Source organism: Harpia harpyja, chromosome 11 (genome assembly GCF_026419915.1).
Source record: "Harpia harpyja isolate bHarHar1 chromosome 11, bHarHar1 primary haplotype, whole genome shotgun sequence".
Taxonomy (NCBI): Eukaryota; Metazoa; Chordata; class Aves; order Accipitriformes; family Accipitridae; genus Harpia; species Harpia harpyja.
In genome coordinates this window covers 43637769-43652419 of record NC_068950.1, presented here as the reverse complement: position 1 = coordinate 43652419, position 14651 = coordinate 43637769, and the positions used below count along the sequence as shown (strand labels likewise).

The window sequence follows — 14651 nt, the reverse complement described above, 5'->3', positions numbered from 1 at the left end:
TCAGAAGAGTTATTCAGGGTAAGCAGTGTCTCAATGCAAAAATGGTATCCTGGATATAGACAGACTCATTTTGTATAGAAGACCGTTCCATGCAATTAAGGGTTGAACAAACTTTTTTCCTTTTTGTTTCATTCTACAACCCATCACAGCTGAGCCCCAGTTCTTGTTTAGAGCTCCTCATTAAATGTGTGCATAGTAGAAATGTAAAAGAATATGAGGACAAGATAAGGAGCACCTTTGGAGTACTGTCTTCCCCCTTCTTCAGAGTTATCAAGAGTGGCAGAAAAAACAGGCTATTTTGCAAAGAAATCATGGTTTTTTCTTCACATATTAAATGACCGCATAAGTAATTTCAGAATTTAATACTTACTCCATCATGGATGGTGGAATAGTACAGCAGTCTTGGATCGCAGTCAAGGGCGACGTGAGATGAGCAGTATATGATGCTTCCACTACTTGCTTGTTACGATTCACAACATCCAAGTAACGGTTAAATTTCTCACGAATTTTTTTTGCCAACTGAAAAAAAAAAAAAAAAAAAGAAAGATTAAAATTAAGCTAGTTTCTCTGTATTACCCCATTCCTTATGAACCAACTTAAATGGAAAGTAAAAACTGCATACGTTAAAGGTAATAGTTGTCTACTTTGCTCATTGTACTTCTATTTTGGTGGCTTAAGCACTGTGAGATCAGGTAATTAATAATATTGGCCACAGAAAGCAGTCTAAACAAAAAGATAAAATACATTTACCATCTAGCAGTGGGCACTTGAACATAAATTTTTGCATGTATGGAAAGTGAAATTTCCATTACATCAAACTTCCCTTTCATTAAGAACTGACACCTGGATGGGACACTACCTATGCTACTGGCTTACCACTGAAGCTCTCCAATATCATGCTCTTGCAAGGCCTGACAAGGACATGATGGAGACTAAAATAAACAGGCCACAAGTCAATTTAAAGAAGCTCTATAAATGGACACTTAAGGAAAGCCCAAATAATAGTATTACAGAAGACCTCACCTACAGAGAAATCTCTTACTGCTTCACCAGCAGACAGCCAACAGTGCATCTCCCAGTGCACTGAATCTATTTAAAGGAACAAGCTCAGGACGCAGGCAACCCCAAATACTGCCATGAATATTTCTCTGTTCAACAACAGCCTCCTCAGTCAGGTGAATCTGTGCAGAAGTATTTCACAACTCCTTTCACGTAGTTCTCCTCGTTGCAATCTGGGCAAAATAAGCCATCCCAGTTTTTGCTTTTTAATTTGTATCCCCTGCTGCTTTCCCGGGGGTCACCACAGGCTCTTAGCTGAGCATCTTCCAAGTGATTTTCTTCACTGATGTAGCAGCTCACTGCGGCTAGTCATAAGTGCAACAGTTTTAACTACAAACTTCAACAACAAAATGAAAAACCTGTAATTGTCATTATATTGTAACAGAAAGAAATTAATGACAACCGTCTTGCACAGGTGAAATTCTTCCACAAGCTTTTTGTCGTCAGAGGTCCCTCTGATGAAAGCAGGCACTTATAAATCAGGACAAGGTTTAGAGGTTACACTATTACTTGTAAGAGCAAATGATCATATATCTCTCCTTTCAGAAAGTGAAAACAAACAGACTGTCATCCCTCCCCAGCAATTCTCAGGCCTTTAAAAAAAAATTAAGAGTGCCTAACTTTAGAAATAGCAAATTGGGTACTACAGCCCTTCTCTTTAAATGTTTCTTAAAAAAAAAAAAAAAGAAATAAAAATAAAAATCAAGTCAACAAATTTTTGCAAACAAATACTTCTGAGCAATGCATCGGGGCTTGCTGGTGTGGGATTCGAAGGCATGGTTGTGCCCGTGCCTTTTGCAGGCAGAGCCCCATGCTCTCTCCGTGCCCTCTCCATGCCGGGCAGATTCAAAGCAGTCCAAAGGCACACGGTGTTAACAAGGGCAGAGCCTGCTGGGACACATCACAGGCCTACTGAAGCTCCTGTGCTGTTGGACAAGAGCTTGCTTGTGTCTAGTTCATTAGGCGTCCATCACAACGAGCCTGACTAATGACTTTGCAGGGGAAAATTGGAAGGGAAAAATTTGTGGCTGTTATTTGAGCAAACGTGACAGTAAACACAGTTACTAGGAAGCATCAGGTTTTACAAGAAACATTTACTGCAACTTTTGTTCCTGGTCTTTCGTTCAAAGTGAGAAATTAATGAAACGGACCAAGCACGTACAGAATTTGCTCTGGCACATTCGGTATCCTTTCCACACCAACCTATCTATTACACTTAACCATCAGCCAGACACATCCTAAATGAAAGAGAATAATCTCTAAGCAATATACTGCGGTGTTGAATACTCAGAAATACTGCATTTTGCATTTCTGCGAACTTTCTTCAGAGCTGAAGTTAGCTCGTTACCTCATAACACTCATCTCTCCTGCTGCCTGTCTGCTGCAAACTCTACGGGGATGATTTAACGGTGCCGCTACATTTGTGTGCTGAGAAACACAGTTGGTTGTTCCAGATCCCCTGGACTGACAAATGTCTTTCCTAACTATTATTAACAGGACATTTCAGTATGATTTACTTCGTTATGCGAATAATGAGGCCCACACTGATAACAGCATTGCCTTTGCCTCCATTGTTCCCAGCAAATGCTGCAGCTCAACGACAGGTCTCCTAGGAGCACAGGTTTTAATAGGACCTTGCTCAAATGACTTGCAGAATTATACCTAATTAGTTTTGTAGAATGATTTATTGCCAAGGCACCAGAGGACTGCTAATGGTCTCCTCCATGTTAGGCATTCAACACTATTAAATTGCTTCCAGTTCTTAGAAAATAAGCTGCTGGGTAGTTCCTTTTCTTTTCCAGTAAACTTTCTTTTTGTCTGACTGTACTCCTCAAACGTGTCCTTCAGAAGTGTATTCTTCTGGAAGGTCCCTGACTTACACAAGCCAAATTTCCTAAACCAAAGCATTTAAGTTTCATGGTTACAAAGTTCCTCTCTCAAGTTTGGGCAAATGAAATACCTGTGCTTAAGCACTACGTAAACCAGATACCTGAATCTATACACTTCTTTCTTGGTTTCCCTACCTGAAATCACAAAAAGGGGAGAGAGCTTAAGTTTGTTGAAAAAAGGACCACGCAACCGTCATCAGCAGTAACAGAACTAACACGGAGCAACAGAGCAAAAGGACTCGCATTTGGAATCACTGCTTTTCTCTGATAAACGAATGCTGTACAAGATGAGGTTTTGGTGTTGGTGAGTTTTTACCTTCCAGGTTGAACGATAAAAGCACCCCACAGCCTTTGAATTTTACCCTGCTGTGCAGAGTCTGAAGATCTGACAAATCTGTTTTCCAGAAGAGCCCATACCTCAGAAGCTGATAAAAAGCACATGCTTAGTATCTAAACTGCATCTCCCGTCAAAAAACCTCTGAACGGCTCAAAGTCATTACATTGCTTTCATTAAATGGGATCCAACACTTCAGCTGGGGCAGAGAGTCAAGTGCATGTCAGCAACAAGGGACCTGAAGCCTCCTGGAGCTATACAGACATCTATTCCCTGTCCATGGACATAAGCGTGGTTGGAAGAACTGTTTGTCTAATCTGAAGAACCCTAAAAATACTGCCCTCTGATAGCAAAAGAACACTCCCAATAATCAAAACCACTTTAAAAACAGCTAACTCAAAAAAGTCACCAACGGCAAGATGATCCAAAAGCAATTCTCCTTTGAAAATTGATTAGAATGAATAAACCATGTTAAGAACCTAAGGGTAACACACCAATCAGCTGAAAAATTACTAAAACCAAATGGTTCTAATTCACCAAATCAAGAAGTATATTCCAGAGGAAGCCTAAAAAAACTAACTTAGTTTTTCTTCCATAGTTGGGCTTCACTGGAGCACAAAAATCCATGACAGTGAACAGGCATTCCAGCACTCAGTGATTAAAACAGCAGCAAAAAATAATACATATTTCCCAGCTCCTCATCTCTGCCTTGCATGCCCATGCATGCATGCACACTCACATCATTAGCTCAGAAACATTATTCAGTTTGCAAAGTGATGCACTCAGTTGCTAGAGCCTGTCAGAATAAAAGCTGCAGGCTTAAATCAGCTTCTCATTTTTCTAAATAAAAACCTAAAATCTTTAAACAGAAGATCACTTTTTTTTCCAGCATAGACCCTGCTTTTTTCAACCTGCCCAGAGCTGAATAGCCGTTGCATACTGATGGATGCAAGACTCACACCATACTGGTTACAAAACCTCAAAGGTACAGAAAGAAAGAGATAACAAACAATGAAAGGACAGAGCATTGAACTATGAAACCATCCTAACGTAATTGTTTAAAACATTATTAAGGCAAAATGGGAAATTGTGTCCTGAATCAGGCACATAAAAGGGGCAGGTAGCTGACATCCCATGCTCAGGTATACCCTTGGGTAGGTACCAACTGTGACAGACATTTCCTGCTCTCACAGAAATGCTCAAATTCACCCATTTTAATGGAGACTAAAATAAATCTGGATACCTTGAGATTGACATAAAATGCTATTATCCTTGGGTCAATTCTCAAAGTGCTCTTCGCCTCATTTTAAAAACAAAGGCGGGTGGGTGGCGGGAAGCCTTGCTTGGCATTCCTCTCATCTTTTTTCAGATTTCTGTATTTTCTCCTTAATTTTAAGGAAATGAATAATAAGAAATGAGTGCTTTCTCCAAACAATGCAGCCATTAGCTCTATTTTTTTATATATTTTTTTGGCAGCTGGCATGCAGCCAAAGCATTTCAGTTTGCAGACAGGTTGGACGGTAACACCTGTTTCTATTACCGCAGCACCCATGGGTAATGCACTTCAATTGTCACCATCTCCACTGACAACCTTTCATCACAACATCAGTGAGTTTCTCTAATTTTCCCAGAGACATTTTCCTCATTTGCATAGTTCCCTCGAGCTTTTTTTTAAAGCTTCATTCCGCTCAAAGCTCCACAGCTCTGAAGTCCTCCCTTTTCAGGGAGTACTGAGGGAAAGCAGAGCTCCAAGGTTAGGTTTTATTTCTGGCATATTTATTTCTGTATCTTGACAGCCAAGGTATTTTTAATGGTTTCAAGACTGTATATAAAACATGTATCAATGAGGTCGACAGGCATGGATGCCAACACTGCTGGGCTCCTCGAAAAGTACTGCTTACACATTGAAGTGTTTGGTTAGTGGTTTTATTTTTAAATCCCCCCTGAGAACCAGAAGAACTTCGAACAAAAGTACCAAATCTCCAATATCCACCAGGCGCTGCTCCCACTGTATCACAACTTAACACTACTGTGCATCCACAGATTAGTATTCTAGAAAATTTTTAACATATTTATTCCTAACCTACCTGGCTCTTGAAGAAACCACTGCTTCTGTACAAACCCAGAAGGGCACAGCAGGGACATGGCTTGAGACGGGATTTTAGAATTGCCACCAGCTTCTTCCCACACCCCTGCTTTAACAGATTCAAACAATTCCTACTCCTCTGGATGACACTGAAAATACGCTCTTGAGCATTCAATCAGGATGCAGGAAACTACTTTCCAATGTGCATTTCTTCAGAAATCGGCACTTACTTGAGGCTTTCTACCAGCCAGTAACTTTGGCAAAGCTTTCCCAAGGCTCACTCAAAGGAAGGAGATGTCAAACATGGTGCACAACAAAGACTAGAGAAAGGGCCACAATTCCTGAAAGTCATTCTGGAAATACGTTCAACACAGTATGCATCACCTTTTATCACAAGGCTACAATTAATCAACATAAAATTCAACACCTTGTGAGCGTATCACTTTTCATAGCCAGGGAGATGTCATACTCAACAGCAAAATCTAGGTTTTTCCAGCACACTGATATAGTTTCTCTGGAAATTTAAACCATGCCTGTTGCCAGCTGCCATACTTTGAGTGACATGGGACAAGTGACCAGCTGAAAGGTCAGCATTTGCAGTGGCTGTCCTTTAATCCACGCTTGGGTCGCCAACAGGTAGTGCTGCAAAATCTCCTCCACCTTGGAGGGGATGAACAGCAGTTCTATATGCAGAGCCCCAAAGAGTCTCATCAATTACTGTTTAGAAAACCTGCTCCCTCTTTTCTCAGAAGAGTTCAAAAGCTCTTTGCCTAGCCCCAAAACAAACAAAAAACTCCCAACCCAACCTAAAGTGCAGCACGCCAACATGCCAGCTAGGTCTTAGCCCCCTGCACCTCGCCGGCCAAGAGGAGAGCGATTGTGGCAAGTGCAGAGCTTTCTCTTCACTTCTACAAAACCTGAGCGGACAGAGCGGCACCCAGGGCAGGCAGGGCAGGACCCTGTTTCTACCAAGAACATTGCTCAGGAGGATGACATTTGGTTTCTCCGAGGCTGCTGTGCTGTTTTTGCAGGAGTCTGGTGCTGGATCGGTGAGTGTCAAAGCCGTCAGCCGTGGGCACCGACCGCTGATGTGCGACACGGTGCGGCAGCGGGACGGCCGCCAAAAGCATCCTTCCTCCTGCCACGGGGAAGGAAAGCCAGGGAGACACTTCCTTCTCGTTTGGTGGCAGAGGGAGCAAATGCGTTCCTGTGTCACACAGGTGCTGGTGCCGTAAAGCCAGGCGGGATTTTGATGGTCCGTGTCCTTCAACAGCACAAGCATTTCTGCAGCATGCCTGTCCTTCCAGACTAAGGCATAGCTTACTTTTAGAAAGACATCCCATTTTGGTAAAAAATAAATAAGTAAAAGAAATCAGGTGATGAGGAGTCCTTTCATTAGCACAACTGCAAAGGAGCTCCTTAAACTCACATATCATTAATTATTTTTGTAACACATACATTCCCTGAAGACACCAAGAACATCTCGCATGTAGCTTGCATCTGACGTGATGCTGGCCTTAGCAACAAACATGTAGAGAACAAAACACGGTAGAGATGGCTGTGCCCTGTCATGCAGCTTATTAAAAAAACCCACAACTAATAGAATACAAATCAACTGGCAAAGAGAAACAAGGAAAACCAAGGAATGGCTATGGCTCTGAATGTAATCCCATCGCCTGGCAGCTGGTAACAGAGGAAGCAAAAAACTGAAAACCAAACCAAGAGAGGTCTGGCTCTGAAGTAGGCTTAGAAAAAGTGGTGCGTTATCTAACGAGTTTCACGCGGGCCATGTGGAAGTCCTCCAGAAACCCAGAAGATGACAGCAGCCCAACAGCATAAGGATCTAGTGAAAGAAACCCATAATAACAATACCACCTGGGATTTTTATTCGCCTTAGTCTATTCCCCTCCATGTGCCACAAAGTCAACAGAGTTTGCAAAACAGCTATTTGATCTTCCAAGAGTGCGCTCTCAAATTCAGTGAGTGCCTGTGTCCAATTCAGTTTAGAGGGCACAACTTCCATCCTTTACCATATTTTCAGAACTAAAGCTGATGTTGTCTATAAACACCACTTCCACAATACTCATCAGAGAAGAACCCTTTACAAGCAAACAAACACGTGCCCTCCACTCATACGGTGCTATATATTTAAAAGTATCTCAAAAAATGAGTGTCCTGCCAGGGTGAAAAATCCTCAGCACCTGTATCCCACTTGTACAAAATTTCTAATTATTCTAACTCCAATGAATAACACACACTTCACTGAACGTGCCCAAGTATGACAGCAAAATCAATGTATGAAATAATTTTTGTCTATCAGGAGTATAAGAGCAATGCAAAGCAAAACTCTGAATGGTGGATCTTTCAGTTTGTACCCAGGCATGGAAAACAAAATCCCCAAATTCGGATTAAAAGTTCTCTAGCAGATTGACAAGTATGTGTAGGTGTTCTTTGCAGTAAAGTTTAAAAAAAAAAAAAAAATTTAAAAATGGAAGTTTCACTTTCGATTAGGTAACATGCCATTTGATTTCTGATTTTTTTTTAACCATTTGATTTAGAATCACAGAATCATTTAGGTTAGAAAAGACCCTTAAGATCATTGAGTCTTAGCTTTTATAACTCTGAAACACAAGCATTTCTGAATTAAAAATATATTGTATTGCAAGAATGCTTTGTATCACTCCAGAAGACATTTTTGTGGCAGACACAATTTACCCAATCCCAAATCATTAAAGATTTCGGCTTTCGGGGATTTTTTTTTTTTAAATATACTATTTCTCAAAGAAATACTCCTAGTAAACTTGTTCTGTTAGAAACAAAATTGCATACCTGTAGAAACCAATGTTTTGCCTCACAATTCTGTTCCTGAACCTCCCAACTAACTTCCTTTGATTTCTTAGCAGCTCCTAGCAGATTTATACAAAACTGATTCTCTAGGTTATTCTTGCTATTTTTACGGATTATAATTATTCTCTGAATGAGCTAGAAGGAAAAGGAATGACAGTCTTCTAGCTCTAAACGCAGGAGTTACGTGGAGAGAAGCATACATTAAACAGGGAAAAACCTAATGACAAAAGGCGTATCTCACTGCTTGTACATTCACTTATTCTAAATTAAAATCCTCCCTCTGTCCCTGTCCTTCCCAGCCTTCAAACAGGAGTGAATATTCCCAGGAATATTCCAGCGAGGTGATTTTCAGCTGACATATGCATATTTACAATTTACTATCTCAACTAATTTAATTACTTTATTTGCTACTACTTCTTTCCCCAGGATGCATGGACAGATAGAAATAGAAGAAATGATTATGTATTTCTATCTGCAGAGATGTTGCTGCTGCTGCGCTCCAACCTGTCTGCCAGAGTTCAATGTATCACCACTTTTCTATGTGAAGCTGGTAAAGACGCTCCTGCTCAAGACAGTGTCATCATCTTCCCTCCTCCCTGGAGGCCAGTTTCATATTCTCTATACCACAGAAACCATACGTCTGGCAGGACGCTGAACATACGCTGACTTCCTTGAAAACGGCTAATCTAGAATTTCCCCTAATAAAACTAACCATCTTCCACTTTATTTATAGCACTAGTTCACACCACTATATTTTCATATTGTATGTGAGTTCTCTGATATTGAAATAACTTACAGGAAAGGAATCCAAGTTATTTTTGGCAATTGCCATCCAATTTTTAATAACCTATTCAAAGCAAAAAAGATTTTATCTGTTACGTACAATAGTAATTCTGTAACTGTAGACCTTAAAAGTGTAAGCACTTTAACGTCAAAAGGTAAACCACTCCTTGTGTGGCATGAAGAAAGCCAAGCGTATTAAATAGTCAGGCCTGAAGGCCAACAGCTGTAGTTTTTCACTTTCTCAACAAACTGAATGTCATTATTTACACAGTTTGGTCTAAAAAAAAACCAAACCAAAAAAACCTACCACCCCCCACAACAATTCAGTGGTCTGCCAGAAAAAAATCCTAGCTGACATAAAACCGTAATTAATTGCCTTCGGGTATCAGTTGCTAAGAAAATGTTAATGAATGACAAAAACAGGAATGAGCGACAGGGGATTTAATTTGCTTACATTTGTTTGCATTTGCTCAAGACGACCCCGTTCGATGTACTACTCTTACTCATAAAACTCTGGTTATATTGCTTGTGATTCATTAGGGCTAAAAGACCTGGTTATTAATGAAACAGAAGTGCTCAATTATTCTTCTATCCACTTCACTGTTGAGCTTTTAACCACAGTAATTATGCTTCACCGGGGCCTCATTTTTCTCCTCTGACAGCTCCGAATTCATCACACTACCTACAGTGTTTAGACAGTTATTTATATCTACTTAGGGTGAATACGTACATCTGTGGCTAGGAAACAAGCAGCGTCGTTTCCTAAGTGGAGAATCAATAGTCGAGACTTCAAAGAAGTTTTAATCCAGTTTCTTGGTTTCCCGAAAACACTTTTGGCTTTCAAAAGCCATCTGATACATATAATCTAGCCCACATGGCCCTTTCGCGGTGTGCAGACCACCCAGAAATACTCGAGAAAAACGTTAGCCTAGCGCAATGTCAAAGCCGGTGAACCCTTCTTTTAACATGTTGGGATGGTTTCAAATTTAAACTTTTAAAGTCGGGCGACAATTACCCTTTCACGGTCCCTTTGCACGCAAGCACCTACCTGTACATGCTTACAGGGAAGCCAAAGCCTCCCGAGGGTGGATGGTGGGCTCCAGCATCACGCCAAGCACGGCGTGCATCTCCTGTCCGCACTGCTGAACCATCACCTTTTGTGCGCATCCGACCTTGGGCACCACATAAACCAACCCCCTAGCATCACCAATTGCATGATGCCTTTCCAAGCAGCAAATTTCTTCTATGGGATCGTAATTTGGGCATCCAATTTTTTTTTTTTTTTATTTACAATATTTCACTCGTACATCAACAAAAAAAAGTATGCCCAAATTAGTAATAGGAACACACATCAGAATTGTATAAATTAATAACAATGATAGAAAATGAACTACTCAAATACGCAGCCATATGTATCTGGACCTACAGGGGAAAAAAGGTACCACTTATATGAAGGGAACAGGATGTTGTTATACTCAGTTCCATATCACCACTTCTTAATTATGTGTTCTCCAATTAGACGTTGTCAAAAAAGAAAAATAATTTGGGGTCTTTCTTGGAAGAGAGGAGATTTAAAAAATAATTGAAGCGTTCTAATACAACATTAACAGCACATCTGCTGCCCCCATGTCATGACATCCATACTGGTGACTGCTTAATAAAAAAAGAAGAAAAAAATAGAAAAAAGAAAAGAAAAGCAGAAGCCAAACAAACCCAGGAAAGAATAAGGATAATTATTAAAGGCATGGAAAGCCTTCTGCACAATTCACTTGAGAAGCAAAGTGGGAAAGGTGGCATAACAAAGACAGGCAGTGGGATCAAGACCAGAAGAGGGAATGTCCTCCTGGCTTATTTACCCCTCCCCATATTTTTTTACTCTTGTATTACAGGTGATGATCTCAACTGTGATGTTTGAAAATCAGAAATGTGTTTCTACAGCCAAATAGAGTATGTAGGACAGACTCCCATAAAATGATCAAGCTTCAGGAAAAACTTGCATCAAATGTCTTCTAACTAACCAGAGCTAGGAAAAATCTGCTGTAAAGCGTAACATCTATTACTATGGTTGAGACACGATTATCCACAGGGTCAAGCAATCATTAATACCAGAATTAGGGTAATTTACTAGGATTAATGTGTTGCTCTGGTTTCTTCTGTTGTTTCCCACACACATCTGTATCTCACCAAACAAACATCTAACACAGACACAAGCAGTACCAAAGGTGAACTTTGCTGGTTTTTTCCTAAACACAAACCTTGTCATTTTTATAACAGGCACAAGAGATTCACCTTAAAATTTGTATTATGTCAATCTAAGAGTCTCAATTTAAATCCTAGACCATTAATCACATACTCTTATATTTATCAAATTTTTCTGTTAACATTGTCACACACTTCAATTTAATGCCAGTGTGGGACAAAGCTTCTAGACCAAAGATTTGGTTTTGGTTTAAGAGAAACCCATCATCAGTGGAACTTTTCCTGAACTATTCCACTTCCTGCAAATTAATTTAGTTTCTACATTCACCATAATCCCATCAAAAGCTGCCGTATTTCTTCTGAAGAGGAGCTGAGCCCCGCTCTCCAATGCAAACTCTCCAAAAGTTTAAATACAACGTGCAGGGATTCACAATCCCATTTGATCCAGCTCTGCTTTGAGTTTTTCCTTAGGGAAAAAAAAAAAGTCTGGGAATTTTAGTGTTTACAGTAAACACAACTTACAGTGTTAATTTGTTTATATTACATGACCAGTTTTAATGCACACGGCATGCAATGTACTGATAATGCTCTTGGAAACCAGCAACAGCGGCTCATGCACAAATCAGGCTACCCACAAGGCTGAAGAGCAACTCCCTTTTCCCCGGGGAGAGCCCTGCTCTGAGGCACTTTTGTTTTTACTGAACCTTAAAACTGGTTTGATAGGGGTCTAGGAAGGTCAGGTTACTCACTGAAGGTTGTGCAAGTGAGTCCATGCTTAAACTGGAAGGAAAAGCTGGTTCTTTGTTCGGACGCCCAGGCTGCCCACGCAGGGCAGCGGCTGCCTCTTCTATCTACCAAAACTCATCGTGTTTAGCATGAAGGTGCAGCTGTTAGCGTTCAGAATTGGTACCTTAACTTCTTAAATAAGAAAACTCAATCTATTTGATCTGTTTTAAAATTGATCCAAAATTAACATTCCAAATGTTTGCATGTATTAAAATACAAACAGCCCATGTGTTGAGATATATTATCTCAATGTTAAATTGAAGAGTTAAGTGTTCAAATGTGTTCCCTTAAGAAAAGCCCACACAAAATTACAAAAAACCCTCAGCCACAACTGTTATGCATCAGGCTATAGTTGTCCCATATTTACACAAAGCAATTGATACCATTTCCACATTCATAAACCCTATTAGTGTTTTTGCTTTGAATTAAAACAATTTTAAAAGAGACACTTCCAACATGAAAACCAGTCAATTAATGTGAGATACTACATGAGGGCCCCAGCTCTGCCTCTGCTCTTTTGTTTCTAAGGGACAGACCCACACAAAGCAGATGGAAAGCCTTTTCATGGCAATGCAAAACTCTCAAATACATAATCAGCCCATACACCCCATCTCCATTTATATTATATTCCATTTATTGTTATCTGATGTGCTGGACGCTAGGGTAGTGGCCACAATAAATCCAGACAGAACTGTAATTTCTAAGCTGACTCTTGCCTTTGTAACGCTGCCAGCAGGCAGCAGGAGGTGAGAAGGAGCTTTTGGACTCACCTGTTGAACTTCACTTTCTCCGTTCGATATTTTCTCCGTGTACACAAAGGAGTTGAATATCCTCTGCAAGAAAAATCAGAAAGGATGCATAAGAGAAGTTTTGTCATAAACGTCACATTAAAGCAGCTCCAAAAGGCGCACGGGTGAGGAAATCGTTGTCAGAAAAGCACTGTTTCATGTGGGGAGTCTCTAATGTCAGGCTTACCCAAGGGGAATCACGTCTCCGTATACCTGTTTGTGGATCTGCATGAAGAGGCTGGTTTTGGTTTTGAAGACACAACAGGGTTGTTTTTTTTTTTAAAACATCCGTAAATTCACCAAACTGACATAAGGTGCTAAAAAAAGTATTTCACGTTAGAAAGCTACTGCCATGCAAACTATGACTGTTCTCTAGTGCTAAACATTTAACCCAACACAACTGTTTTAGAAAGTATTTGTTGTTTCCAACTAACACACGAAAGGCTGTGGGCTGAATTTAGACATATTTGGTATCTGGAAAAGAGAAAAATGAGACCCGCTTTTGAACACAACCAGATCGAGCTCACTAATGGCAAAAAAAGGAAGTATCAGAAGATAGAAGTGAGAGCTGTGTCCTCCTGTGGGAAAGCTTCCCATCTGTTCCCAAAGGGATGCAAGTGCCTCCATAGGTGACAGCCACACTGTCATCCCTGCTAACTTACAATGGTTACGTGGAGGAAAAAACACTCAACACCTTGTTAATACTCTGCTTCCAGACTGAAAAATAAGTTTGGAAGGATTTGGGGTTACACCTACAGCATTCCTGAAAAGTTTGGCTGATACACCTAAGTTTCTCTTTCAAGATTTCTCATTTCCAATGGCAGCTTTCCCCTTCAGGGCAGTGGGGCTATCCCCACTGGAAAACCTACAAGTGTCCCTAAAATATTCCTTTGCTATCTGTCTTAATAGCAATATGCGGTGGCTGCGTAACACAACAGAGGTTTGAGAGAACAGTATCATGCAAAACAAGAATAGTGTTGGGTTTTCATTATCAATAAACATAATAGTGCTACGTTGAGGTTATTTAGGTCATTATACATTAGAAAACAGAAAAAAAATGCCCATTACTTTATGAAGGGTCTTCTAATTTCATAAGGAAGTAAGTGGCCAGTTCCCCACCATACATCAAGCATCCTCTACAAAAGCAACATATCCAATATAGAAGGGGAAATAATTTTCCAAGCAGATCCTGATTAACACACTAACACTTCCTTGCAAACATGGGTGTTTGCAACACACTGTGCTTTTCACAAAAACACAGCCTAAACCCGAGAGATGCTGTTAGTGCCTGCCACAGAAACAACTGCGTGGGGACCCCGTGTGAATCGTAAAGGAGCTGCGCTGGCTGCTCCACGGGAGCGGGTGGTCCAAGAAGGCATTTTAACATTGCACCCGGTGCGACATTTATTGGAGCTTCTGTGCATCGTGTAGGGAAGAGAGTCGACTACTGGGAAATACATCTTATGACTTCAAATATACCAAAAATTGGTGATATAAGCAGAAAGAACACACAGGGTGAACTCCTTCCTAGATTGTGGAGGAGGCATGAAAAATAAAAAAAGTAAGTCAATGGGATTTTTCTCTACCAGCCTCAAGGGGAGCTGGGATTTCACTGACGGAGTGGATTCCATGTCTATCAGCGTTAAGTCAAACACATGACAATACATCTGTAGGCATGGCCACATCTGGTAAAGGACAGTGATTCATAAAGACCCTGTTGAATCCCTCCCTTGACGTGACAGTTGTGGAATTACTAAGACTCATGTTTACAGCAACATGAGCCAGACTCAGCACTCCAAATCATTAGCAATAATAACTGCAATTACTAAAGAAGTCTAATTTTCATCCAAATCCAGTGTAATCATTGGTCCATAACTCCA

General features: G+C 40.5%; 1 protein-coding gene across 1 annotated transcript in view; it reads right to left on the bottom strand.

The window, feature by feature from the left end:
- The window catches only part of CACHD1 (cache domain containing 1), a 112425-nt gene that overhangs the window by 60426 nt on the left and 37348 nt on the right, over window positions 1-14651 (bottom strand). Inside the window, 2 exon segments of the mRNA XM_052801818.1 lie at window positions 371-519; window positions 12754-12816. Of these exon segments, the coding sequence (XP_052657778.1) occupies window positions 371-519; window positions 12754-12816 (212 nt within the window).